We start from the raw sequence: 14,616 nt of genomic DNA on the forward strand, positions 1-14,616 counted from the left end.
AACACCATTCCTTTTTCAGTTCACCAAAATATGTGTCCAAGCGTAGAAGATGGATGAGTCGTTTAAGGTAGTCCCTGCAGGTGGCAAATGGTTAATAAAAATATGTCTCGCTTTGCATGTAAATTGGGAAAAAAAATATAAAAACAAGTTGCTATTAAGATACATAGCATGTCTGCAGTATTTCACTGTCTTTGGCACGTCCTCCTGAAGGCTTACTTCATGAAATAGGCATTCATTCATGGTTCATAAACTTAACAGACAGTTAATTTGGCCCTTTCTATTGCATGGGCAAAATTGTTAGCACATGTCTTGTCTGTCTGAATCAATATTCCCTAGTTGTTTCTGAATCAGTTGTTTCTGAGTCAGATTTGGCATGCAAACATATGGCAGAGTGGACAAAAGTGTTTTCCATTAACATTTTTTAAAGCCTTTCCAAATCCAGTTTTCCAGTTCCAATCATCTTTCAAATATCAGTACTAATTACTGGTATGCCATTGGTGGTTTTGCTCTTTTCAGCACTGAGACTTTAGTTTCTCTACTTCTATTGGCCCAACTTATTAGAGGCTTACTTGTGGTCCTTTTCCCTTCCACTCCCAATGAGGATTTCTTCCTTTGTTTCCTGAGAGACCTCATAAGAATCTGGAGGGACAGCTCAGGCGGAGAGTTCATGTGCAGCATGCAGAATGTGTTTTATGCATTCACTGTAAAAAAAAATTCCGTACAATTTACGGTAAAAAACCGGCAGCTGTGGTTAATTTACAGTTAAATACCGTAATTTCATTAACTGATATAATGTTAATATACCAACCTTTTGAAGTACTGAAATCTGTTTTGTACCTTTGTAATACACTGATAACCACCAAATGCAGGTGGTGATGAGAAAGTCTCATGATAAACCAAAGCCTATCACAAGCAGCTTTTAAATAATAACATGTATAGAAGGTGCACAGTGTCATTCACACAAACACCAAACACCATCATGGTAACACACGTGAAACTGAAATAATGCAATAAACATTCATTTAACAACATTAGGTGTAACACACAACCCTAATCTACAAAACTGATAAGAAAAAACTAAGAAGAAACAGTTATTTCAACAAAAAAACATCAAATTTGAAATGTAACGCAGGGGAATTCTGGGAATGTCAATTTACGGTTATTCACTGTAAATTATACGGTCTTTTTCAATTCCAAAAACGGTATACTACCGTAAAATTTATGTCTAATACATGTAATGTCCAATACAGTTTTTCACCGTATATAGGAAGGGAATTTACCATTAACCATTTAACAAGTTTTTACTGTAGCATTTTTACAGTCTTTTACCGTTAAAATCACGGGCATTTTTTACAGTGTAGCATTTTGTGCTAACATTTTGAGGAGATTATTAAAGACCAGTTAACTTTGAACAAATGTTCTATTGTCGTTACTGAAAAAAGGTTTATAACTTTGAGTGGATGTTCTGAGCTGTTCTGAGCTGTTTGAAATCAACATACAAAACTATACTGCTAGAGAAAACACGCATATGTGTTACTGGGTTTTGGACTTAATCCTTATAACTGTTAGCCCTGGACTGTCCTATGTGTAAAACAATCTTCCAATTATGTTGTCTAAAATATCATGGCAGTGCAGGGAGAACTGTGGGTTTGAAACTGTGTGAAACAGTCAGGCGTTTTTATTGCTAGGCAGTGACTTTTGTAAATTACTGAAAATCTGATTTGTGAGCTTTACTTTCTGTCAACTCTTTTAGTAGATTTACCAATTTTGAACGGAAACACTGATTAATTAGTCACCTAAAAAAAGTAGTGTAGCGTGTCAGACAAACAAGATAAGTTCTCATCTGACCTAACGAATGGCCTGATGGGAGGACAGAAGGAGGGAGAGTTCCAGCACACAAGGACTATTTAAGATAAACTGACATTTTAGGAGTTCAAATTCTGGCTTAGTTCAGTGCAGGACAACCTGTCTGTGTGTCTGATATAACTTTTAAACTTAAAGGCTTTCTGCTTTCTGAAACATTTTTAAACTTTCAGCCAAGACTTTGAAGACTTCAAGCCAACACTGAGAATTTGTCTTGACGAACTTTCTTATTAGGAACAAGTTAAAAATGTTTCTTCAGAGAGAGGGAAATTTTGAAATTGAGATTGATTGAATTCCTTCCTGAGATTTCGGACAGACACAAGTCTGTTTGAGTTCTCATGGCTGGGTCCGGTATCCCATCCCCTCCCACTCCTTCCTTATCAGTAATAAACGCAGAAATCCAACACCTCACAGCTCACCAACCGCCGTTTGTAACTTACGTCCGATCATCCATGCCCAATGGCCAATTTCACAGTGGGCGATCACAATGGCCAAATGTCTCCAATCATCCTCTGCTCTCTTTGATGGGGGCAGATGAAGTGAGAGATGGAGGAAGGAAGAATTGTGGAATTACGGTGATTGTTGTGGCGTTTATATTGAGAGAAAGTTAGTATGTGCGTGACTCAATGATTTTTTACCTTTTGTTAAGTCACTGTCAAAGAAACAAACTAAACATATCAAGCACATATGTCAGTGTATATATATAGCATGTGCATTTAGCCTCTCATTTTGACTTCATTTGGCTTAAAGTTTTATATAAAAAGCACACACATGCTCACGCATGTTTTGAGAACCAGATAACAGTGAAAAAAGAAACTATGGGGCATGAGACACCCCTATGGCCACAGTCTGTCTACTGTTACATCTGGATGTCCCATCAGGAACAGACAGAGAGAAACGTTCTGTCAAACAAGCACTACAAGTCTCGTTTTTCTCTCCCACTCACAAATCTTGTGAAGTACTACAACAAATTCTGTTTGATTATTAACAAGCACACACGGGCAGCAGTGGTAGTTCTGAGTCTGGCAGCTCACTTGGCAGATAAAACACATGAAAAAGACTTCACTTTCAATTAGTAGTCCTTAAAGTGTTAAACACATTAGTCTAACGGTACAGCACTCATTTAGCATGCAAAAGTGACCAGGGTTTAAATCCAGACCTAATATAGTATATATTATACAGTTTATGCTGTATATGGAAAAGGGCAGCTTTATGTGGATGCTGCTTTGGAATTGATTAGACTGACCAAATTTAGACATTAAAGGGGTCATATGATGCTGCTAAAAATAACATTATTTTGTGTATTTGGTGTAATGAAATGTGTTTATGCGGTTTAAGGTTAAAAAAACACATTATTTTCCACATACTGTACATTATTGTTTCTCCTCTATGCCCCGCCTTTCTGAAATATAAAGAATATCTCTTTGGATTTGAGACTCTAGTCTTTGCAACTTTACAGATCTTTATGCACCAAGAGCTTGTAACACTTCAAAGAGAAAGGAAAAATTGAAATCGCATCATATGACCCCTTTAAAGAATAATAAAGTCAGCATGAAATAAAAACTCACCCTAAATCAGTTTTCCTAATGCATATTGTAGATCTTATTGTGAACAATTCATATGTGGATAAGTTTAATTTACAAAATATATGTTGAACTTGTGACATCACAATATTTAATCAAAATGTCATAATTGGATCTTCCAGGTGAAAATGAGAGACTTCTTTCATGTGCTGTATAAGACCAATCATTTATTCCACTTTTCCACACATTTTTGCATCCACTTTTGAGTGCAACATCCTCAAAATTAAATCAACAACTGATGCATAAAAACCAAATCCTTGTTCTATATTTTTTTCTTTTTTGATAATCTGTTACACTCAGATGTACATCATAACTCACAACTTTAAACTGATGGTTCATGTGACCCCGTCAATTATTGTTAACCAGTGTTGGGGAAAGTTACATTTAAAAGTAATGCATTACAATATTGCGTTACTCCCTTAAAAAAGTAACTAATTACGTTACTTAGTTACTTTTTGTGGAAATTACCTATAGGCTAATATACTGTATATAATATGTCCTGAGTATTGTACATAGTATAGAAAAAAAGTGAAGTGAAAAACAGAAAATATATTGACAAACATATTGACAAGTACTTGCCCCTTCACACTGAATGGGCATGATGCTTCTGTCTCAACTTTATGTTCTTGTATATAGTTAACACTTTATGAGTTATTTTTGCTCAATTTGTTCAGCTTGGAGTGTGTATGATCACTCAAAACCTGAAGAAAAAAGCAGGTAAAAGTCAAAGAACTTTATACTAAGCCTGTATAGGAACATATATGCCTGCATGTGTGCAAGTGTGCATATGTGGTGTGACTTTTGGGTAATGCAGTCGCCTGTAAAGCAAAGATGGAGAATCTTAGAGAGTCGCAACCTGCAGCTGAGGTTAAAAGAAGTGAGTGTGTGTGTGTGTGTGTGTGTGTGTGTGTGTTTGCAGATGAGTGTGTTATTAATGCCCTGTGTGCTGCAGTGAGAGAAGATACTGGTTAGCTGCTGTGGTTGTGCTCTTGCAGTGGCAGGAAACAACCCAACCTGATCTTTGCAGACTCTAATGGAAAATTCACTCAAACAGAAAAAAATGTGTGTGTACGTTTGTCTGCATCTGTGACAGAGAGTGTGAACATATGCTGCTGTCACCTAAATATAAAGGTGTAATTTATTTGTTTAATCATAGAGGATGCTAGCTAGTGCCACTCAAACCCATAAATAACGTTACACAGCTTGCAGTTTCGCTTTTTTTTAAAAGGGTCTTGTATTGTTTATATCTGCTTTTAGGGTTCATAGAACTTTGCATTTCATAATCATAGTAATTAACAGGCTGAAAGAGATCAAATATTCATGATAATGCATTTGCGCAAACCTGTCCTGTGTGTTTGTCTTTTGTACCTATTTTTGTCTGATTTAAGTGATAATATTTGAAGTTTTTGGGTGTTGTCTTGCCAGGGAAGTGCAGAAAGATATGCACGTGTGTGTGTGTGTGTGTGTGTGTGTGTGAAGTGTGTCTTTAATATGACATCTCCAACAGCTGTGTATAATCTCCCAACACACTCGCTCATACTCTTTTCCCATTCCATCTTCTGCACAATGGAACAAAAGAGCAGGAACTGCCACTCTCTCCCCACCGTCCAATCAAAGCCATCATTATTTCTCGGCGGAACACTCCCTCAGGAAGTGCCATCTCCAAAACACGCCAGCTGTGCTGCTGTATTATGGGCCATTATGAGAGACAGAGACACAATAACATCACAACATACAAAATACCGTATCTGGGCCATTGTGCGTACATGCCGCATTAAGGTCCCCTGCTGCAAAAGAGCGCTGCTCTATGGTTCCATCGAGAGCAACGTGCCTGACTCTGAGACAACATCTTGCACCGCTGATGACTTCAACTCAAATTACGGCACAAAGCCTGGGCCAGGTGACGGATAACATCTTCCAGATGTTAGTTGGATGTCATTTAGAGGTTACGGTAATACAGAAGCTGCAGCGAGGCATAAAAATCACAAATCATATGGTGGTGTATTATGGGGTGAAAGTGAATGTCTTATTCTCTGTCTTTAACCTTAAACAATCTTTCTTCTACCACCCACCTTTCCAGAGACCACAGCTGAGAATATGGCAACCCTTACATCTATAACCAACTACTCCTGAAGTTGGAGTCGACGGCCATTCTCACATACTCATTGCTTCATACTGGTGCCAAACTCTATATAAGTCTGAAATAGATCCGTTCTCATGCATTGTATTGTGAAAACATCCACTATCTTACGCTGGAAAAACATGTCTATGGTGACATTTCTGCAAAATTATATTTCGTTGTTCCTTGCACGTTTTGTGACACTTCGAGTGAGTAGCACTTAAAGTGCATTCAATTTTATCCAAAACAGATGAACATGTCGCAACTGTTCATAAATGAAATGTCCAGTTAGTGGCGCTAAAAGGTTGATGCTCTATTTTGGTTTAAAAGAACATTTTGTTAGCATTAACAAAAGCAAACACAAGATAAAAGCTCATTTGCTAAAGCAATCAGGCCATTTTAACTTGCTACAGGTCTTTGAGCTCTTTTATCAGGTAAGCTACTTAGCAAATTTACTATATCAGAAAAGCCATAAATATGAAGTTGGTTATGTGATTCAAATGTCAAAATTTATTAGTTTACAAATCATGAACTTTGATAAAAGTGAGTGTAGTGATGCTGCCACACGGATTGGTCACTTGTTCAGCCCCACAGTGGAAAATGAAACTATGGGCACAGAATAGAACTGTTAAGCAACTGATGCACTGCATCAAACTCAGTGAGAAATAAAATAATACCAGAAATATTCTTATTGTTAGCTGGAGATACCAACCTCCACAGCTCTACCACTGAAGTAAGCAACTTTAATCATGTCTGCCTTAATAACCAATCACATGATATCCTTGACATCACTGAATTGCTGTCAAGAGTTGTACAACATTCAATGAATGAAAGAGGGGTAGTTCTACTGAACTATTAAAGCAATTTTTCACAAAAAAGAAAGACAATTCTGTCATGTCCTGACAATTTTTGGTATACACAGCATTACACTTTTTTTTTTATTGGATGCTCACCTTAAAGTGGGCTCTTACACATAAACAGGAAGGTATCTGCTAGCTTAGCAACATGCTAATGTCATATTGAAATCAACTGTGCTAATTGAGCTATTTTTCTTGCACACAGAGTTGCTACCTATGTAGATCCTTCTAAACTGGTCACATGACAGCTGACAGTAGGCAGCAATATAACTATATAAAAGGCTCTGTTACAGAGCTTGACACATTTTCTAATTTAATAGATATTTTAGTCTCACATTTTAGCATATGTAAAGTCTATATGTTTCTCTGCTTATCACACTCTGCCTGTCTCTCCATTATTGCTGATGGTCAGACCTTGGTAGACGTCTGAAAGCTGATAATTAACTCAATCCGTTGACACAGGTGAGCATCTCTGTGGCTATTTAACACCCATTACAGAGCAAACAAAACACACACAATCCTGTAATTAAACGTGCCCCTTTATCACACAAACCAAATCCACACACCCAAACATATGATCACATTTACACCTTCTCACATCCCAAAACACTCATAATCGCTGATCTAAAACTCATAGTGTAAATGATTGTTTATGTTTATTTGAAGTGTTTCACACGGAGACATTGCGGGACAGTTTGTTTACTGGAGTCGTTTCTCACTGTGAATCATAATCTTGTTCGGTCACCCTGACATTAGCTAGAACACGACCATATCAAGGGCTGATGACCTCTTGAGCTTTCTGCACTAGCTGCTCTATTGTCTTGCAATTATTAACTAATTAATGCAATGACCTTGAATAATCATATAGTTTACCTTCTGTTGTTTTATCTAAAGAGTTTATTCATATTAAATTAATGGTTTGAAGGTTAAAACTGAGCAGTTTTGTGGATTTGCTGAGAAAGAAATTGAGAGGTTCTGTGTACAGAACCTATACACTTTTTAATGTGTTGCTCTAAATATGTAATTTATTTTACACATTATTATTATTTTAAGTTCAATATCCTTGCTTTCTGTCTTTATTTTGAAGGGTTGTTCTATTGAACTATTAAAGCTTTTTTCACAAAAAAAAAGAAAAAAAATTCTATCATCATTTACTTACATTAATGTACCATAAATAGTGTATATTTGATATACACTGTCATAAAAAATGTTTAAAAAGAAAGAAATTCCAGTCATTTATTCAGCAATGACACATTAAATTATCCAGAAGTGTCAGTAAAGATATTTATAATGTTACAAAAAATTTATATTTCAAATAAATGCTTTCCATTCATTAAAAAAATACTTACAAAATGTATCAGTTTCCACATAAATGTTAAGCAGCACAGCTGTTTTCAACATTAATAATAAGAAGAAATGTTTCTGGAGCACCAATTCAACATATTGGAATGATTTCTGAATGTTAATGTGACACAGAAGACTGGAGTAATGGCTGTTGAAAATTCTGTTTTAAAATAAAGTCCAATAGAAATATATTTTAAACTGTAATAATATTTCACAATATTACTATTTACTGACTTCTTTCAAAAATATTGTTAAAAATCATCCCTTCCGCTTGACATGATTTTTTTTTGACAAACTATTCCTTTAAACATGTTTTGAATGTATTACTGTAAATGCAGAATCATCACTATTTTTTTCACAAAGCAAAGGCCAGTAGCAATGATCTCGGCTTTCTTATAGACCATAATGTAAAGTCACATAGGAACCTCAAGCGTGTCATTGTGTCTATTTGAATCAGAGACAATGTGTGTGTAGTGGGACAGGAAGCAAATGGTGACATCTCAAAAGATAAGTTATATGTCTGATTGGTTGACTATCCACGTTGGGCCCTGAAATCAGGTCAGTTATTGTGTGAGTGTGTGTGTTGAGGAAGGAGAGGCAGGGGCAGTGACCTGGATTGCAACAGAAAAAGGAGGGAGCCCATGTGTCAAGAAATCAGCTTGTTTCTCAATGGCTTTTTCACATCATCTGTTCATGGAAAGATCTCAAATGAACATGCGAATGTGTACATATATGTGTGCGTACACATACTTTGAGGTCGAGAGACCAAAGAACTCTAGGTGATGTCAAAGCATCGTTGACCTAAAAAGAAATGTGTCCACACTGGCTCTAATTTACATGCAGACACTCAGTAAAACTGTCTGCTAAGGACAAGAGGGCTTTTGGCCTGGGTTTATCTCCCAGAGATCTGTCTCGCTGTCTCTTACAATGTCTTGCCCTCTTTTACCCTTCTTTCATCCCTTCTCTTTTTCCCTCGTTCCTGTCATCTACATCCAACTCCCGTCTCAGTCTGTTTTTATAGTCGGTGCATATGCTGTATGATACTCATGTGTTTGACCCCAGGATAAGTGCCTACTGTGTAGCCCTACCTAACCTTGGAATTACAATGCAAACATAACCAGTTATGTAATTTAAGCACAAACCTCTGGCACGGGGTTTATGGCTCAAACACTGTCCATGATGCTCTTCTTTTTCTCTTCAAGCGATGTCCATCAAAACTTTAGGTGCAAACTGATCTGGTCTGGCTGCATGGCATTTTAAAAATATTAAAAGACGTTAATTTATTTTTTACCACAACTAATTAGATAGCTACATACAGATAGGCATACTATATTTTAATAATAATATTATTTTATTATAATAATATTCTTAATTTATTATTATTTTATTATTTTAAACACCAGAGCAAGGTGGTCAAAGAAAAAAAAAGTATTTTTTTTTTAACCAGGTGAACTTTTTAGTTTCTGCGAATGTCATAGGCTACAAAATCGGTTATTTTATTTCGTTTTGTCACCCCTCTTGCTGTTTTAGAGACTCGATATATCTATCACTCAAAAGAAGTCGCCACTCCTTTCTCTGTGGAGAATATTCTCGCGGTTTTCTCGGCGATCCCTTATTGCTACTGGACAAATAGAGAGGCTTTGTCGACGAAGAGGGAAAAACGCCTAGAAGGATTTTCTTTGGGAGTGATGAGGGTGGGAGGGAGTGGAGGGCCGCGCTAATTATGCACGGCGATTGTTGATGGCTTTATTGTGTGCGTCCAGCTGCACAGAGGCGCGGGGGCGAGCTGAGGGCGGGGACCCGGAGCAGGGCAGACTCACTGACGCCAGTCGCCACATTCTCCCATGCGCTGAAAAACAGACTCGATTGTGCCGGACCTGATCCACAGACACCGCAGTCACACAGAACTAAACAGAATGAGGGTAAAATACGCCTCACGTGCCCCCTGTGTTGAATCCATCAGTACAAGTACTTAAAGCAGTTTTCCTAATTTTGCTGTGATACGTGATCAAACGGCACGTCAGGCCAGTTCACGAGGTATGTGGTGCGTCACGTGATTAGGGAATAATAAGGACTTGTTCATCGTAGTTTAATGTGCTTTATTAGCATGACATAAATTCATATTTGTATTGCCAATAACAGTGCAAAATACGTAAATTGAAGTAAAATAATAAGAAATGCAAACGGAGTAAACAATTAGTATGAACAAATAAAATAGTGGTGTGAAATGAAATAAAACAATATTTAAATGAATAAAATTAGAATGTAACAAGACTGCAATATCACACTCCTAATCATACAAATACTGAATATCAGTACATCCATGAAACATATTTAATATTTTCAAATGTGACATTGCTTTTATGCAATAGGCTACATTGATTATACATTATACATTTTAGATAAAAAAAATTGCCAGTTGGTTCATATAATGAGCCAATGAAAATAGTTCCAAAAGAAGCCTTGGCGGAAAGCAGAGATAAATTACTACAGTAACATTAATTAAACGAATTATTAATTTGTTTAATTGGATAAACATGCCAGTAGTTATAATAAGCAAATAGACAGTGAAAGGGACACATACAAGGCAAATCAGTAACTGTCCTTCATAGGCAACGACATACTGTACTTATTATCGCCCTGGTATAACATAATGCTTGAGACAAAACAGTGGCTTCTCCCAACCAAACATTTAGGGAGTTGCTTGGTAGCAGATATATGATGAAACATTTCCATGATCTGTTTTCAAACATGTTTCATTTTTCTCTCTTTTTGATGATCCTTCCACTTCTTGCTCTCACACCCATGTCTTTTTTTTCTTAATTCTTTATTGCTATTTTTCGAACCCAACTGGATACCTGCAGTGGCCTTCTTCCTATACTGTTATTTGCAAGAAAGAAAAGGGCTGAATTTCTTGCAGTCAAGGCAAACATCAAATATAAGGGCAGTTTCTGTGCACCTCAGGTAATTAGCATGGCCTGCAAAGAAGTGCATACATCCGGTTGCATGCACATAAAATAAATAGTGCGAACAGGCCAGTCACCAAAACTTCTAATAGACAGGTTAGACGGCATGTTTAATTTTTAACAAATGTAAATGATGGTGTGAGAAACAAAAGGACAGTTGGTTTAAAGTGCTGTAATATTCTTAACTTTGCAGTCAGTCAAACCTGTTACCTTAGCCTACTATACAACCTATTGAACCTACCTCACCTCTAGGCCTATCTGTTTCTCACATCTTTTTCATTCATGAAAAATTCAATATTGTGTCTTCCTTTGAATAAAGTCTACTTTAGATTTTGACAGTTCGAGCATGACAAAATATACCATTCAAGCAAAACAGGAATGTGTTTTATTGGAAAACTATTATACAATTGCAGTTTGAGAAAACAGAGCTGCTTTTGTATTAGTTTAACTAATCTAGCCAAACTGAAGAGCTTTACACACGGAAAAACTCTTCACTGAATGTAAGTCCAGGTGTGCGCAAATAAATTGTGCGGGCAAGTCTACTTGTCTTGCGCGAGTGGTTGGGCGGGTTCTTATAGCTTGATTGACAGCTGTACTGACCAATAAGAGCGGCTTCACGGCCGAGACTGGTCTTTTGCTGATGGGGTGCGCGCTGGAGCGCGTGAATGGATTACGTCGGGAGCCCGGCGCCAGGCTGTCTGAGACTCGCGCGTTAGATCAACACAGCTGGAGCGCGACAGGACACACAGCTGGCCCGCCAGCGCATTCCTTCACAAAAACAGCACTGTGAGAAAAGAGGGGACACATCTTGATGTAAACTAAAAATGCGCTGGGTTAAAACTGGAACGAGAGTCAGGCTATAGTTTGCTTGTAACTTGCGAAGCTTCCTCTTCGTATAAAAAAAGAGCCATGGGAGACAGCTATAGTTATGATCTATTTATAGATAACGAGTAACACTTTTAGAATGCACGAAAACCGCGCGCACAGTGGTTTGTTCAGAGGTTCCTAAGTTGGTTATTAATATTTCTATGATCGTGAGAATATTATGAGATGTTTTATTGAAAAAGATCTAGGCTATATTTATCCCTCGTGGTAAGAGAATCGAGAGGGGTATCAAAGTTTCAAGCTTGATTCATTACTTGGAAAAAAGTAGGCTACAAGGAACTCGTTACTGCCTGTTGTGACCTTGGCACCACTTTGATTTTACTTACAATTTATGTTTTGATTTCTAACTAGAAATTAATATTTACATTTTAGAGGGTTGGGTTTTTTTTCTGTGTGTGTTTCTGTGGCCTTAAAATGTGTCCTGCATAGATATTTAATCTCATTGTATGTGTGTAGTATAGTCTCCTAAGGGAATTATTTCCCGACGCCAGTGTGTCTGCAGGTCACGGGAGTAGCAGATTTATGGAATCTACCCATATCATGTCTTAGCTGAGATAGAATAATTATAAGTGGGTGATAGCATTTTCCTCCCATTTTTTCCTCAACAAATGTTACTGCTGAGATCAAGAGTGTTCACTTTTAAGAAGATAGCCTAATGTTGGCGCAGCCTACAAGTTTATAATGTTAAATGAATTAGAATTCTGAAAATAATTTTAAATTACTATGATTGTTTGCATAGCCTACAATACTGCCAAAGAATCAGTATAGCCTACATAAAATAATACATAATAGATATGTATCTTGGGGGGGAAAACGTGAACTTTAAGCTAAGTTTATATTTAATCTACTGCACAAGCTGACCCAGCTCGGTTTAGGTTTACTGACCCCAAATCTTAATTCAAATCCACCAGTGAATATATATATATATAGCCTATCTCTCTCTCTGGTATTCTGACAGCTCTTCCTCATTCCATCATTCTGTCTGACTGACAACTCAACGCTTCCAATGACGAGTTAGGTATTTGCATAGGGCGGGGCCAGTGCGATTTATAGCCTTTTACTATTGGCTGAGCAGCACATGAGGGTTTGTTTATTTCTGGAGGGGGCGGTGCTACACGAAGCTAGGCTTGAAAAGCGGTCGCCTGCCTGCTTGTGCTTCCATCGTTCAATGAGCACGAGACGTGAGGAGAGTTAAACATTGGATATTAAGCTGGAGAGCTAGTTCATCTCAGATTCCAGACTTCTTCAGACATCTCTACAGTTGGATTCTACTAGCAAGTCAGACGTCAGATCCAGAATGAAGGCGATCAGTCCCGTTCGCTCTGTCAGAAGCTGTTATGAAGCGGTGTGCTGCATCTCAGAGCAGAGTCTCGCCATCAGCCGCTGCAAGAGTCCCATTGAGGAGCTGTCCGATATGAATGACTGTTACTCAAAACTCAAAGAGCTGGTGCCCAGCATCCCTCAGAACAAGTCTGTGAGCCAAATGGAGATTCTTCAGCATGTAATAGATTACATCTTCGATTTACAGATTGCACTGGAAAACGAGACGGACACACAAAACACGCCTGACGTGTTCATGTCAATGAAGGTGAGCGCAAGACAATTTTTTGTCGCTTAATTATTATTATTTACCTTATATTAATATACATTATAAAGTTATTTTGAAGAAATTCAAACTTTTCATGTCTTTTCCCGCTGTAGAACTCAGAGATGACCCTTAATTTCTCCAAAGAGGATGAAGCTATGTGCCATTAGTACGGAGGAATGGCAACGTTCAATGGTACGCTTGTTTTTTATTTTCAATAATTTTACTCGTAGATTAGTCAAATAGTTTTAGTACTAATCTACACTCCATTCCTGATCGGAAGAACCTAGAAGCTAGAAACATCAAGAACAACTATATGATTCTTTGGAGAACATGGTCTTTGTTTCATTATAGGTTCTTCAGACCAGCATTTTAGTTCTGAATTCTTTAAAGCAGATGGTTTTTCAAAAAACAAGAATAAAACATTCTTTGTGGAACCTAAAAATCAGAAAATCATTTGTTTTAAATGGAACCTTTATTTCAAAGAGAAAGTACAAAGTTAGAGTCAGTTACTAATTGATTAGTCATTATGCATGGGTTAAATCTCATGTTTTTGGTAAATGTTATACAGGACAAGATTCCGTATTAAAGTCTGTCCAGTTTCCAAATTTTTTGGTCATCGTGCCAATCAGCAAACAAGCTTGAATTCCCCTATCAGCTCTAGCAAATGAAAGTTTTCCATTTGGCGCCAGACTGTCTGCAGTCCGCCTGAATCCACAGTGAGTTTGTGTAAGAGTGTGTGCGTGTGTGTGTTCTGAGTTAACTTTTCTCCCTCTCATCTATGCTGCAGGTGCGGGATAGAAACTTTTCTCCTCCACTTATGGAAGAAAAGAGAGTGAAGGGGTGAGCCGGGTGAAGGCGTAAGGCTCTATTCAGAGTGTGGGAAAGCAATCTGCGCCCCTCTCGAGCTGTCTATTCTTTGGTCACTGGACACTTGAACAAACCAAAGCCGAGGAGTTTTTAAGATCACAAAAAAAGAAAAGCCCTCCGATTTTTTTCTTAATCATTCTTGTTTTTTGTGGCAACAATCAAGCATTGTATATTTTGTACTGGCTACATTCCTGACTATTTGGACTAACTAATATCTCTTCACACACCCTTCCTTCCCAGCCATTCTTGGAGAATACCCCCCCCCACATTTCAGCATGGCTGCAGTTTGGTCTCAGTGAGCTTCTCGATCACTGGGATGATGTACATATTGTGCTTGAGGGGAGTTTTTGTGTTATAGGGTGGGAAGGGCCTTGGGCAGTGGGAATACAGACGTGGATTAGGATATGAACTCTATAATATAGAGTGGATTGTATTTGTTTGTGGGGATTATCTATTTCTACAGACTGTCAGATCAACGAGTTTCATAAACTCCTTTAATTGTTTTTTTGCTTTGTACTTACTCTTTTTACACAAGAAAATAAAT

At 37.6% G+C, this 14,616-nt stretch overlaps 1 protein-coding gene across 1 annotated transcript; it reads left to right on the top strand.

The window, feature by feature from the left end:
- Positions 1-12,786: 12,786 nt before the first annotated feature.
- On the top strand, positions 12,787-14,616 carry LOC107711998 (DNA-binding protein inhibitor ID-3-like). The gene is made up of 3 exons (XM_016517116.1): positions 12,787-13,205; positions 13,319-13,397; positions 13,993-14,616. The coding sequence occupies exons 1-2, from the start codon at positions 12,915-12,917 to the stop codon at positions 13,370-13,372; spliced, it is 345 nt and encodes a 114-aa protein (XP_016372602.1). The 5' UTR covers positions 12,787-12,914; the 3' UTR covers positions 13,373-13,397; positions 13,993-14,616.

Source organism: Sinocyclocheilus rhinocerous, unplaced genomic scaffold, assembly GCF_001515625.1.
Source record: "Sinocyclocheilus rhinocerous isolate Xijiao unplaced genomic scaffold, SAMN03320098_v1.1 scaffold2117, whole genome shotgun sequence".
NCBI lineage: Eukaryota > Metazoa > Chordata > Actinopteri > Cypriniformes > Cyprinidae > Sinocyclocheilus > Sinocyclocheilus rhinocerous.